The 14,936-nt window shown below is 36.9% G+C and overlaps 1 protein-coding gene across 2 annotated transcripts; it reads left to right on the top strand.

Moving 5' to 3' along the window:
- Positions 1–875: 875 nt before the first annotated feature.
- On the top strand, positions 876–8,719 carry LOC131069508 (casein kinase 1-like protein HD16). 2 transcript variants are annotated; one of them, XM_059207091.1, is made up of 16 exons: positions 876–1,419; positions 3,194–3,319; positions 3,451–3,524; positions 3,717–3,786; positions 3,893–3,948; positions 4,057–4,128; positions 5,738–5,832; positions 5,936–6,002; positions 6,117–6,246; positions 6,355–6,573; positions 6,653–6,795; positions 7,038–7,212; positions 7,329–7,419; positions 7,649–7,810; positions 7,912–8,096; positions 8,179–8,719. In XM_059207091.1, exons 1-16 carry the CDS (start codon positions 946–948, stop codon positions 8,236–8,238), a joined length of 2,199 nt encoding a protein of 732 aa, XP_059063074.1. In that variant the 5' UTR covers positions 876–945; the 3' UTR covers positions 8,239–8,719. The 2 variants fall into 2 exon arrangements, with proteins under 2 accessions (XP_059063074.1, XP_059063075.1); XM_059207092.1 differs by having other exon boundaries at positions 6,665–6,795.
- The last annotated feature ends 6,217 nt before the right edge of the window (positions 8,720–14,936 follow it).

Consider the following 14,936-nt stretch of genomic DNA (forward strand, 5'->3'; position numbering starts at 1 on the left):
TCAAACAATGCACATTGAGTGCATAAATAATTGACTTCCTTGACTTAGCTATTGATGATGTATGGATAATTAATTTCATTGAGCTTTAACTTAAAAGATTTTCGATATCATCAAATTCATTTGAAACAATGATCAAAACCTTCTAGAAACCATTACTCCCTTATAGATGATGAAAGACCCTTTGAGAGAGGGTTCAGTTTTGTCTCCTCATAACTGTCTACTTAATTCGTGATTTTTATTTTTTATTTTTAAAATGATGTTGAGTTTTATTAATGATTTTCTTTTTAATTTTTAAAACGCCCTTGGGATATTATCACAAAGTTAAGCCGTTGGATCGATCTAACGGGCGGCACACATTGCTTGCACGCACGACCATATATCATGTAGAGAAAAAAAAATCAAAAAATATTTCAGGCTTCAAAATGTCCCAGTTCACACTGTATCACAACACACACAAATTATATAATTCCTGTATAGGCCGTTCTGCTTGCAGCGGGGGAAAAATAATAATAATAATATTTTGTTTTTTGGGGCTTTGAATGTAAAGACTCGGATTTAGCAAAATCTCAATGGCAACCATTGGATCGAGAAAAAAATCTGGCGTATCCTGAAAAAATACCAACTTTTGCAAGCAACTTCAGTGGACATTTGTCTCAGGTAGGGTTTGTTTATTTTTATTTTTTATTTTTTATTTTTTGGTTGTTTTCATAGGCAGTCTTCAAATCCAGTATAGATTTAATTGAATTCGGAAAAGAAAATCCATGATTGATCTGAAAGTTGGAGTTTTGCATTGTAATGGTAGCTAGTGTTTATGGAGGCTTGAAGGTTTTTTGATCGGTTCGATTTTTTTTTTCTTGTTTTATAATGGTGGTTAGATTTTGTGAGGGGAAGAAGAGATATGAGTGGGGCAATCCGGGGTGGGAAGAAAAATTGTATGGGTGAAGGATGCCTATACTACGTAGTGGAGTGCTCAAGGGCCGCGCTCAGCCAGAGCAGGAAGCGATTGTTGTAGATTTGGAGAAAAAGCCTAACCCTAAAGGTATTGTAAAGCCCAGGAGTCGCCGAAACTGTAGGAAGCCTAATAATTTTGTTAATCCTAACGATCAATCAGAGCCTGTTGTTACTCGTAATAATGTGCGCACGAGGGCTGCTGTAGCTAAGGAAGAGAAGGCCGTTGTGGTGGTTAAGGCTCAGCCGAGGGCTGGAAAGAGAAACCCTAACCCTAATTTTAATAGGGTAGAAGGCTTCACTTGTGGTGAGGGAGGGTTAGATCGGGTTTTACCTGGCGTTGATCTGAACGGCGTGGAGGATTTCCGTCAGTTGACGGAGAAGATGGAGGATGATGAGAGCGGTGGAAGGAGCGCTGACAAGGTTGCCGCTGGTGAAGACGAGGGCAGCACTGCCCCTCTGCCAGAAAAGGTCAGCTTTTTTTTCATTTTTTTAAATTATATTTTCATATGTAGAGATGCCTAATTTTCGATCAGAGATCTGCATAGGAAGATAAGTTTGGCAATTTTTATTCTGGATTGGTGCTATTTGGTATTCTGAAGTTGGAAGCAAGCGTCAATGAAGTTTGTTTCTGCTTTGTTAGAGAAATTTTTAGCCCAGTATTTAATGAGTTAAGAATTTTTAGCATAATATATAAATAATGGAAGAAGATTCTGTTAGCATGTTTTCTGAGATGAGGATTTTTTAGTATGTTATGTTAACTGTTTTCATTGGGTTTTGTTCATAGGCAAGGAAGTGGAGGTGAAATAGTTTTTTTGAACATAAAGTATTTGCTGGAAGACATATATCTTTGATTTGCTTTATGTGCTTTTGGACTCTGGATTTTTTTCGTGAATGACTGCATTATGTGTTTTGAACTCAAAAATTAGTACAATGGAGTCTGTTTTGGGTTGGATCGAGAAGATTTTGGTGTGTTATATGAAATTTGAAGTAGATGCAAAATTTTCAATCTAAGTCTTCTGTGGAAGACACTTTTTTCTGACAGTTTTAATGAATTGCTTTGGACTTAGAAAAGAGTGCTGGTGAAGTTATTTTTGGGGTCGTTAGAGAATTTTTTTGTGCATTTTATGAAACAAGAAGCTTATTATGTTTATATTTTCATTTTCATTTTCAAAGATGCTTAATTTGTTGGTCCAAGAAGTCTCCACATGAAGATTTATTTTGACAATTCTTCTGGATTGTAGAATTGTGTTTTGGACTTGGAAATTAATGTTAATGAAGTTTGTTTTGGGTTTGGTTAGAGAAATTATAAATCTTTTTCATGAATTGAGAAGTTTTAAATATGTATTATATTTACCATTTCTTTTGCAAACATGCCTGATTTTTATCTAAGGTTTCCACAAGAAGGCATTTTTCACAACTTTTGTGCAATGAATAGCTATGGTACCTATATTAGATGGAAGTTTAGTGTGGAGGAACTGGAGATAACATGGCGGTTTACCTTTTTTTTCATTAAATTTTGTTTTTATTCATCAGTGTACTGATCTCCTCATGGCAGCTGTGTTGACGAAGTTTCTTTGGGGGTTGATAAGAGTTCTTTTAGTTAATTTTAATGTTTAATGAATTGCATTCAAATAATTTGTTCATTTGCAATGATTTGGAGATGAAATAGTGTTTTCAATGTTTTTGATTTCAAATTTTTTTCTCAATCAGTAGAATGTTCACTTTTCAATAGCTCTGTTGATGATTTTTGTTCCAGGAGGGCCTGTGGGTCTGATTAGATAAATTTTAGTAAAATTCATGAAATGTGTTCAAAGAATTTTGTTCATCTGGTGAAGATTTGGAGATGAAATGGTGCTCTTTAACATTTTTGTATTCTGCTTTTTTCTTAACCAATGGAATAATGTCTTCTGACCAGATCTGTTGATGAATTTGTTGGGTGTTGAATAGATTCTTTAAAGTATGCTTAATGATTTTGGTATATTATCTGAAATATGTGCCTTGGATATACATTTAATGAATTATGTTTTATGACATCAATTCAAGCTTTTGAAATGTGCTGCATTAATGATACAAAGTGTTTTCAGTTTTCTTTGTTCATTATCAATGGAATACTCACTTTTATGCTTTGCAGTGAATCAGACGTTTCTGGATGTGGAGAAGTTTATTGTAGTATTTTAATTTTGGGTTTATGCATAAATGATCACACACATCTCAGTTGACTCTTGCTTGTTTTTTCTTGTAGGTTCAAGTGGGTGGATCTCCTTTGTACAAACTAGAAAGGAAGTTAGGTAAAGGAGGGTTCGGACAAGTTTACGTAGGGCGTCGCTTATCTGGTGGTGGTACAGCTATTGGTCCTGGTGCTGTTGAGGTATTTGCATTTTTATTTATAAGTTTTTGTTTATTATACATGTGATTAAATTAAGGGCTGTAAGGTTGTATATCCATCTTATTCTTACTGCAAAACTGTTCTAATACCCTGTGTGGTTAACCTGGTGTCAGGTTGCTCTAAAATTCGAACACAGATCAAGTAAAGGTTGCAATTATGGTCCTCCATATGAGTGGCAAGTTTACAAGTGCGTCTTTCTTTCTTGGACCTCTGGCATCCTGATTTTATTGGCTACTAAATTTTTGATCTATTTTTGCTACCAATAATGACGCGTCATTTGGTTATCATTTACATGGATGCAGTCTCTAAATCTGCTGTTTGCTTGTTACATTATATTTAGCATCTCTTTAAAATGTATTCTTGTTTGTTTTGGTATCAGCACTCTTGGTGGAAGTCATGGTGTTCCCAGGGTACACTATAAGGGCCGCCAAGGCGACTATTATGTTATGGTATATTTCATCATTCAGTTTGTCTTTTAATTTTTTTAAAGCCCATGTTTTCGTGTTCTAAATTTAAGCTCTCAGCTTCTTCCTAACCCACATTGCTTTATCTCAGGTTATGGATATGTTGGGTCCAAGTTTGTGGGATGTTTGGAACACTTCTGGGCAAGCGTAAGTGTTATATTATGTGTGTCTATTAGGGATTATCTACATGGCAGTAGTAATGTTCTAGTCAACATTGTTCTTGAATCTTGAACTTAATGTGGTTTTCCTGTGCAGAATGTCAACTGAGATGGTGGCATGCATTGCTGTTGAAGCTATTTCCATTTTGGAGAAGATGCATTCTAAAGGGTAACATGATCATGGGTTCTTTAAATAAATTAAAATTTTCAATCTCCTACCAATCTTTTGTGAATTGGATTTCTTACTACCTGTTCTTTAACTTACTAATAATTAATAATTATGCAAATAATAATAATAATTTGTAATAATTAGTACTTATTATAATTTATTTACTTTTCTTGCCAAAAATATATGGATTAGGCACCCAAGAGCTGCAAAAAAAGGAGCAATAATGCTTGGATGCCTGTAATTCAAAGTTCACTGTGTCCATTCTTGGAAGAAGGCAGATTAACTTGTCAAAAGTAAAACAACCCATATAGTAAATCTTAACAACAGGCAGATAAAACTATCCATTAATATTCATAATTTTTTGTTTCATACATATTTTCATAGTTTCTGCAATCATCCATTTGACCTGTTGCTAATACATACCACACGAAAAACTTATCTTAAACAATTGTTACAGAAAACTATACAAAAAGGATTCAGACTTCACTTCTACTATCAAAGATGGTAGGAAGGCATTTTACAATACATTCTGGTCAGGCGTGGGCTTGGGCTCATCGCAATGCTTAATGACTTTGACTGTAAGTTCTAATGGAATTGGGCGTGAGGACATTCACCAACAGCTTCAAGCATCTGTGTGGCTTCCTTGGTTCTTCTATATGGAGTGGAGGTGTTCCACAGTATAATCCATTTGCATTTCAAGTTGAATTCCATCCAACTTTTCATGAAGCAGAAACATGCCAGAAGCTGTAGAGAGCAGGGACACACTCGAGAAAGACTATGCATTGATTGATCTGGATCCAACAGCATTTTCATCATGGACTCGTGGATTTTGTTGTCATCATCTTTGTCCATTTCCTTTGGAAGACCCCATAACCACAGCGTCAAAATTCGCAACTGAGGACTTCTGAATTCCTTGGCATTATAGTCTGCAAATCCTTGGACGAGCTCTACTGCCTCATCCTCCACTGTCAGCTTGTTTTGACCCTTACTATCTTACTTCCCCTCATCTATATTGAACTTTGATGCCATGACAGAAACACAACTTATTCTTCACAACACAATCCTTTGCAGACGATTGAACACACAGCTCAAATATCACATTAATAACTCTCCATGTTATTGACAACCCAACATTGTGAATATAAATAATTGAACATCCTTTCGATTTGCATAGCATGTTGCAAATTGTTTGATGCTGGATGAATGAGAGTTATTCCCTGTCATTACGCTTAATGGCACAGTAGCATCAAACAATGTGGAATCATCAATCATATGATTATTAATAAAGCTGCCCACTCAGCCCCATTATCAGAAATTTATAATTATATATTTTATAAATAGAACTATTATAATATTATTTGATATTAAATTAATCATTATTAAATAAATAATTATAAATTAGCAGACATTGAAATATCTTTCTAAAAATGCTGAGAGGTCAATCTTGAGGGTGGTGCCTAACCTATTTTACAAATTTAATACAGGTGCCTTATACTGATATCTCTCAGCATCTTTTAGATACATGTATGAAGATATCTATGCTACTCTATTATGTTTGAGCAATTTTTTTCTAAAACTTACCATCAATTTGCGATTAATGCTTATGTAGATATGTTCATGGTGATGTAAAGCCTGAGAATTTTTTGCTTGGTCCACCTGGAACATCAGATGAAAAGAAGTTGTTCCTTGTTGATCTTGGATTGGGTGAGTTTTCTACCTGTCATGCGCAAATTGTGCCCCATCCAAGAACTCAAAAAATCATGTACTTTTTTCCATTTAATTGAAATTATGTGCCCCGGATATGCAGCAACACGATGGAGGGATAGCAATACTGGTCTTCACGTAGAGTATGATCAAAGACCAGATGTTTTCAGGCATGCACATATTACCTAGAAACATGGACTTCTGTTTGATATTATACTGGTTTTATTGCTTCTGTTCTTAGTATTACTTTTAAGTTTTATATCTGTTATTTTTCTGCACTGTAGGGGAACTGTTCGATATGCAAGTGTACATGCTCATTTGGGAAGAACTGGAAGTAAGAGAGATGATCTTGAATCTCTTGCATATACACTCATATTTCTTCTTCGGGGCCGTCTGCCGTGGCAGGGATATCAGGTTATATTTTGGGAACAAGATTCATAATTACTTGTAATAAAACCATCAAATAATAAATATGCATGTTTATGTTCTGTAAATTTATTAATATCTATTCTTTGTGACCAGGGTGACAACAAGGGTTTTCTGGTTTGCAAGAAAAAAATGGCCACATCACCAGAGATGTTATGCTGCTTTTGTCCACAACCTTTCAAACAGTTTCTTGAGTTTGTGGTGAATTTGAAATTTGATGAAGAGCCAAATTATGCAAAATTGATTTCACTTTTTGATAGCATCATTGGTCCAAACCCTGCAGTCAGACCAATAAATACGGATGGTGCTCTGAAGGTACGGTTGTTTCTATATGAACAGCAATCTCTCTAATGTATGTAGAAGCCTCTCTAATGTGCTTTTACTTTTGGTGAAGCTTGTCTACCAGGTTGGTCAAAAGAGAGGAAGGTTGACTATGGAGGAAGATGATGATGAGCAGCCAAAGAAGAAGGTTCGGTTGGGTATGCCTGCCACACAATGGATCAGTGTTTATAATGCACGTCGGCCTATGAAACAAAGGTTTGTCTAGAAAAAAGTTTATACTTCACAGTTTGTTTGATATATAGGGCACTGTTTCTCTCTTTCAACATTGATATTTGTCCTCTTTGTGGGTGATAGAAATGTAGAATGCTGCATGTGAAATCATATTGCCTTATATTTGAGATGACAATTCTGTGTATTGTTGTTTATTTCACATTCAACGACTCTTAATTTAACACAGTTTTCAATTATTTAAGAGTCATCTTACTCTTTTGATTTAGATATCATTATAATGTGGCGGATACAAGACTTGCACAGCATGTTGAGAAAGGAAATGAAGACGGCCTATTTATTAGCAGTGTAGCTTCATGCTCAAATCTTTGGGCTCTAATTATGGATGCGGGGACTGGATTTTCTGCCCAAGTTTATGAGCTTTCTCAGTACTTCCTTCACAAGGTTCTCTTCCATTTGTTGTTTGCTATGTTTGTTTAGATGCATGCTATCTTGACCTTTTTTAACATTCTTTACTTAGCTCTTGCTATTTCTAAATTTATGAATATTGCTGCATCTAGGAATGGATCATGGAGCAATGGGAAAAGAACTATTATATAAGTGCAATTGCAGGGGCCACTAATGGTAGCTCTTTGGTAGTAATGTCGAAAGGTAAGCTCTTTAGAGTGAGTTACAGGTGACACATCCTAACCACTCGTTTCCTTGCCTTCTGTCCTTTATCCCATTCCCATGCTATTTTTCCATCCATCTATCATTTCTAGTATGTCTAGGCATCTCCTTTTTATGTTTCAACGTTTCCCCATCTTCTCAAAGCTTGGTGGAACACTGGTTTGGCTACTTAATTGGTTAGTAGGGTTGACTGCGGAATTCTCATTTTCAGGCACACAGTATACGCAGCAGTCGTATAAAGTCAGTGACTCGTTTCCATTTAAATGGATAAATAAAAAATGGAGGGAAGGATTTTATGTCACTTCGATGGCTTCTGCAGGAAGTCGATGGGGTGTTGTTATGTCTCGTAATGCTGGTTTTACTGATCAGGCAAGTTGTGCAACTATCTATTGTATTTTAGTTACATCAACACATTGTCGATCTTATGAGATCAACTAAAGTTTTTGATAACAGTACTGTCTACACTGCAGGTAGTTGAGCTTGATTTCCTATATCCAAGTGAGGGTATACACAGGCGTTGGGATAATGGGTATCGCATCACGGCAACTGCAGCAACATGGGACCAGGCAGCATTTGTTTTAAGCGTTCCTAGACGGAAACCTACAGATGAAACTCAAGAGACACTTCGAACATCTGCATTTCCAAGTACTCATGTAAAGGTAGGGCATAGTTGGTGCCTTAATGAAACTTTCATTGTTTTTCTGTTTTTCTTGCAAGATATGTGACATGTTATTCTTGCAGGAAAAATGGGCAAAGAATCTTTATATTGCTTCTGTCTGTTATGGGCGCACAGTATCATGAGGCACCAATATACTAAGTATTCTAATGTAAGTCTCTAATGCCTTCACCATGTGCATACAGCTGATTCTATCTGACCCATCCGCTGTATTGTACCAGTTTACAAACTTCAAAAATCTCCTGAAAGGTGGTTTTTGAACAAGATGTGTAGGCTAAGAAAATTTTGATTCGCAAGCATGTTGGTTGGATATAATAGCTCATCTCTTCCCATCTTATTGGTATCCATATAAAATGAAGCAAGAGCAATGTTACAGGTGTATGGTAGGAAGCCTTACACTAGTAGCTCCCAGCTCATCGGTCTTTATGATTGTGAAGCTGAGGTGTGCACTTGCATTAGCTTAAAATCTGTGTATAATACACAATAAATCACTACAAACCATTGTAGACAAACGACAAGATTTTAAATTTACATCCCTATTGTATTTAATATTAACAAAGGCACGGAAATTTGTATTCGATAGAGAAAGTATTTTTGTCCAGCTTATATCCTGATTAAACTATTAAGACAAAAAAAATGAATTAGCAGTTTGCCTGCAATTCCTTTTTCCTGTTTTTCCGTGTTTTAATCATGAACGCAAGAGTAGTTTAGTTTCAAAAAAATACAATCTAAAATATTTGGTAAAAATTCTGAAACTGATTATCATTTTTGAAGAAATTAAATGTGTTATTATAACCTCGAAAAAGCAGTTTGAAAGCTTCAAATGTCAGGTTAAAATTTACTTGAGCTTCAGTTGACTTATTTTTTAATGGTTTGCATTTCATACCATTTGATTTTGCATTTAACTGGTACAACGGCAACCTTTATGGTGATTTTTACCTACTATGGAGGGACTCACCCAATTCTCCCGGGGAGCAACCAGAGATTATGAACACAACCAGTCAACTGCAGGTGGCAGAGACCAAGCAACTGCCGTTTTGATGCCTGCACTGGTAGAGCCAGGGCTGAACTACATTTTATTGTATTGACACGGTGAAACTAAATATCATCTCATGGCCTAATAAATTCTTTTGATATACTGTAACCTAAGAGTTTTGGTAACTCTGAAATTCATCTTATAAGATTGCACAAATGAAAACATGTAGACGTTTTGTACATTTATTAATAATGTAGTTATTTATTTCTGAAGACACTATAACGTATGGCAGGTTTCTAGTGCAATGTTTGAAGCTAATTTTACGTTAAGAAGTGAAATGCATTAAAAAGGTTTTGAAGAGTTGGAATTAAGCTTATGTTCGAAACGGGCACATTAAAAAATTTAGCTACGAAGTGGGCTCTAAGCAGTTGGATACACATTTACGCATAATCATGAATCGGGAATTTTTACCGTACTTTTTGAGTAATTAGGCATTTGAAAAAGAAAACCAAACGTTCTATGGAGTTGGAAAACCCACTGATTAAGTGGTAATGTTATGGTGACGTGTATTTGAATCATTAAAGAAGAGTCTTTGGAGAGTTTTGAAATGAACAAATTAATGAACATTATGTTTCAAATTTAAACTTGTGCACATATTTTCTGGATGAGCATTTTATGGAAAATTTAAAATAATTCTCTCCACAAGTCTTTTGTCTGAAATGTTAACTATACTAGCATTACACTGAAAAAACCTGTGTGATGTATGATATTTCAATGAAGGATTTTTGATCGAAGGTAAATTGAACATTTTTTATTTTGGGCTATGGTTGGGTCATTTTGGGGAGTCGTTACTTTCTAACATAAACCTCCTTTGGGGAAAATAAGTAGGTTTTAAAAGTTATATGTGTTTTTTTTAATAATTTACTTGTTTATTATGCAGCAAATTTGGGTTAATTGCAATGGCATGCATGAATGACGTGACATAAACTTGATGACGATTTACACCTCAAAATGAAGAATTAGGAATTAAACGTAGTATATAAAATCTTATACAGCATATATAAAGAAAGATCCAATAGGAACTGAATAATATGGAACATAAACAAGAGACTGGTATTGTTAGTAGCTTTTGGGTTAGATTGTGTAAGAACAACGAGTAACCCAACGGTCACCTTTGGATTCAAAAAAGGGTTTTGATCTTTAGATTAAGGAATTCCGAAGTTTGTTTAATCCTGATTCAGCCTTAATCTTATACAGCATATATAAAGAAAGATCCAATAGGAACTGAATAATATGGAACATAAACAAGAGACTGGTATTGTTAGTAGCTTTTGGGTTAGATTGTGTAAGAACAACGAGTAACCCAACGGTCACCTTTGGATTCAAAAAAGGGTTTTGATCTTTAGATTAAGGAATTCCGAAGTTTGTTTAATCCTGATTCAGCCTTGATCAAACTAATGTTTCTAAGGAACATACGTAGAATGATTTTGGCCTCTATGTTGGGCTTTCCTTTGAAATTGCAGTTGAGCCCCATGAATTGTTTTGAGTAGGTCCATGGAACATTAGTTTTGATCAGGGCTTGAATAAGAGTACAATCAAGGAGCACACGTCCGTTTATTGTCATTCTTTCGAGGTTGTTGCACGATTTATGATTGTTATTTTGTGGTCGAAAAAGAAGATTTAGCAGCTTGTTTTTGGCTTCGTGTTGTATGGGAAGTAAGCCCTTTCTTTGAGTTGTATGTTGCGCCTTTGTCCATGGTGGGAAATAGTTCTTTAGATGTTTTGAGATTGCAATTGAGTTGGCACAAGAGATGTTTTCTTTTGGCAAGTTTGACATCTTTGTGTGACTTTGGATTGCTTTCATTGATCAATAGATAGCTTTGATAGCCAAGGTTCAAATGTGGATTTACTTGTGCAATCTTCCATCAATGGTTGGTGGTTGGTGGTTGTCTCATGTGTTTGATCTATGTTTAACCATTGGGTTAGAGTTGAACTTCCTTTTCGTAAGACAATATTTATATATTTGAATAATATAATAATATAATTATAATTATATATAAAAACATTTATATAAATTAAATTAATATAAAAATATTATATCCCTTGATATCTCTTAGATATATTTATTAAGATATGTATAGTATATAATTTGAATTATGTACAATGTATTCTAATTCTCATTTTTTAAAAAAACATTTAGGTAATTGAATTCCATTTTTTATTTTTGTTTGATATTTAGATTCTGCTACTTTAACTTTGTTGTAATCATCCCATTTTTATCACCCTAGTTTCATGTTAATGACTATCTTTGTCATTTAGGATTGACTATGTAATACCAAAAATATTATCCTTTGTAATTAATGTGACAAATAGCGCTTTTCCTCCATGTCATCAGAGGTCAAGATCTGCCATCTTGGCCTTTTGTCCACTTAGGCCATCCTTGTTAGCTCTGGTCGAAGCATTACTAACTCTGTCAATTTGTCACCTTCGAGGACAAAGGTACGACACAGAGATGTTCGTGCGTCTTCGTGCCGCGCTCTAGTGTCTCGCAAATCTGATAGTTCGCAGGTGGCCGTTTGAGCGTTTTGCTTGCGCCCAAAAGGAATCGTAATCCATCTGTATGCGCCCACCGACGTTCGAATTCCTTCTTGGGTCTATATCTCACTTGGGAAGCATTTGTTAGGATCTTTTGGCAATTTGGTAACTAGTTTTTGTAGGTTGAGCTCTTGGAGAAAACTGGAGACCATACCACCATTGTGGCAGCATTACCAAGCATTCCAAGTGCTTCCGAGCATTCTAATCTCCGTTCGTGATAGGGGAGTTATCTTATTCCTCTCTCTTGCATATTTATCAATTTATTTCCAATTTCATGTTGCATTGTTATTCTTTTTATCATTTATCTTTCCCGTGGCTTTTTGGGGTTGTCCGTGGAGGTGGAAACACCAAAATGAGGGTCTGATTTAGGCAGGCTCCAAAAACACAACCCCCAACATTTTCTCTCTTGCATGTGTGTAGGCATAGCTTTGTGAAGAGGAGAGTATCTTGTGGGAGGCTTCATAGCGTGGATCGGTTGTGAGATTTCCTTATTCTGTTTGATAATCTGTGTTTTTCATAATTTCAATAATGTTTAGCTGTTTTATAAGTTCTGTCAGCGCGTCTAGGGCTTTTTGCTCAGACTCTGCGCTCCCTTTGTGCAGGACGAAAGTGCGTTGCGTTGGTGTCCTAGCTCCACGCGCTCGTCTCGAGGACAAAGGCTTTGCAGAGCCGTCCAGAGACACTTCTCGCGTGTTGCGTAAATCTATCATCCCTTGGCTCATCTTAGCACCGTTCGTAGAGGTAATTGGAAGGACAATCTGTCCTTGAGGCTTCGTCATCCTTGAGGTGACAAATTCCCTCCATTACATTTTGGTGAACCTACCGTGATCCAGACTTATCTTTGCATTACTTTCTTTTCGCTTATTTAGGTGCATTTAATGTTTTAAATTTTCAAAAGTTTAAAAATTTAAAAATTATTAAAAAAAATAAAAAAGTTAAAAAAAAACCAAACAACGAGCAAAGTTTTTACATTTAGCTCATTTTTGCATTCCTTTTCTTTTAGCATTTGCATTCAAACTTAAAACAAACTCCTTAGCTTTTTCAAAACACTTTCTCATGTGTCCCTGTGCTGTGGTCTTGAACGTCGGTTAGCTTGTCTATGAGCTTTACGACTTAGACTACAACAGGAACTGTAGTCAGGAGGTTGTCCAGGCGAAGTTTTCCCCTTGATCGTTACAGTCCTCCTCTACCCAACACCATGCAGGGTGGACAATCATCCGATCCCAATGAGGTTTTGACCTCTCACAGTCTGAAATCTATTCGGATTGGGGGGCTTTCTCCTTCTAATTCGCAACCTAACTCTCCTAGGAGTTCTACCCTGTCTTCCCCTCCTATGATCGATCATGATTCTGCGGTCTTGGTAGACTTTGAAAAGATCAATATGTTGGAGTAGAATCTGAGAGACTTTGAGGGTTTCTTGAACAGAGAGAACATCATCCCCCAGGTTGGGAATGTCGTAGGTACCTTGAGAGACATGTTAATCTCCGACAAGAGAGGCCTGGAGATGTTGAGGGCTTTGTCCATGATTGTTAAAAATCATGAGCCCCTGGCGGATGCACCCCCCATGGATAATCAATATGATTCTTTTAGCTCCCAGGTTAGTGTTAACATTCTGAGCCTGGGTGCGCACATGGTGGACTCCACCATACATAGTGTTTGTGCTTCACTCATTCCTTTGGGCTATACAAACATGGCTAGTAGTTCGACCTTTGCTGATGCTCAGGTTTCAATAATCAGTGCTAGCACTAGCCCTTTTGGACGTTTCGGTGGAGGTGGTGGCAGATCTAGCCCACCTCCACCTCCTCCGCCTTCTAATCCTGTCTTGAATACAATCTTACAGAACATGGGGCAGTTGCAGCTGACAAACTTAGCCTTTGCCTCTGGTCAATCATTTGTGCCTACGTATTACAGGAAGAGTCCCCTTGACATTACCATCTTGAATACTATCCTTCCAACTATTGCTGAGTCCCTGAAGTTTGATAGGTTCAATGGTGATGGGGACCCGAATGTGCATATAGATTCCTTCATGACTATGTGTAGTGATTACCGTAGTCTAGATTTTGTGTTGTTGAAACTGTTCTCGCGCTCCCTCAAGGAGACAACGTTAGAATGGTATAGCTCCTTACTTGACCACTTTATTCGTACCTTTGATCAGCTTATGGATCTTTTCCTTAAATGTTTTCAGGCGAACATTGGTAGCAGGGTCACTATCGTTGACCTTGTTCATTGTGAATAAAAGCCTAATGAAAAGATTGCTTATTTTATTTTGAGATATTAAGCTATCTCGACCAAGATCCCCTTTGCCTTGCCAGATAGTGATCTGCAGAGGATGTTTATCGACAATCTGCAGCTGACATTGAGGGAGAAACTATCTCTTAATCGATAAGAGAATTTCGCTAATATGTGCAGAAGCCCCGCAACATGATAGAGTCTTCAGTAAGCTGAATGACTCCTACATGAGCATAATGGAGCAGTTGTTGAAAGACAACTTTATTACACTTCCGAAAATCAAACCGTTGTTTGATAGTCGGTTTTATCCGCGTTGGTATGATGGTTCAAAGTTTTGTCATTATCATCGTGTGCTTGGTCACGACACTGAGCGATGTTATCATCTTCGACATGTTGTCCAAGATCACATCGACGGTGGTGGAATCAAGGTAGATGCACGGAAGCACAAATCGAACAAGTTTGTTGATAAAACCAACAATCACATTTGGCAAAATTTATTTCTGCATCGGATCCTTCTTCAGATTATGGTCCATATGTGATCATGTTCACCATCGCCCCTGTTAGCTCACCTTCAACTTAGAAGGGGAAGGTATTTGACTTGTCCTTGTCATTTACCCCTTTGGATGCCTCGTATTGCAGAGAGCCTGCTCCTCTTTACATCCTTGCCAAGTTGAACGGTCAAACTGTCATAAGTCTGATGGTTGACCCATCTAGCAAAGTTGATGTTATCATAGAAGAGACTCTCTTTGTGAACGACTGACATAGACCGACATATGATGAGTGTCGCGCAACTCTGAGGACGCATGATGGGTTCTCTATTCGCCCTTTGGGTAATATCACCTTGACGGTCCTCATAGGACCTAAGGCGGTGTCATCTGTGTTCATCATCATTCTCGAATCAGACCTCTTCCGAGTTAAGCTCGACATTCCTTGGCTGATTGCTATGGACGCAAGCCCCTCGATTGTGCACAAATGTCTCAAATTTCCTCATGAGGGCACAGTGCATGTCATCCAGGACAGTGG

This window comes from Cryptomeria japonica, chromosome 6 (assembly GCF_030272615.1).
Source record: "Cryptomeria japonica chromosome 6, Sugi_1.0, whole genome shotgun sequence".
Lineage (NCBI taxonomy): Eukaryota > Viridiplantae > Streptophyta > Pinopsida > Cupressales > Cupressaceae > Cryptomeria > Cryptomeria japonica.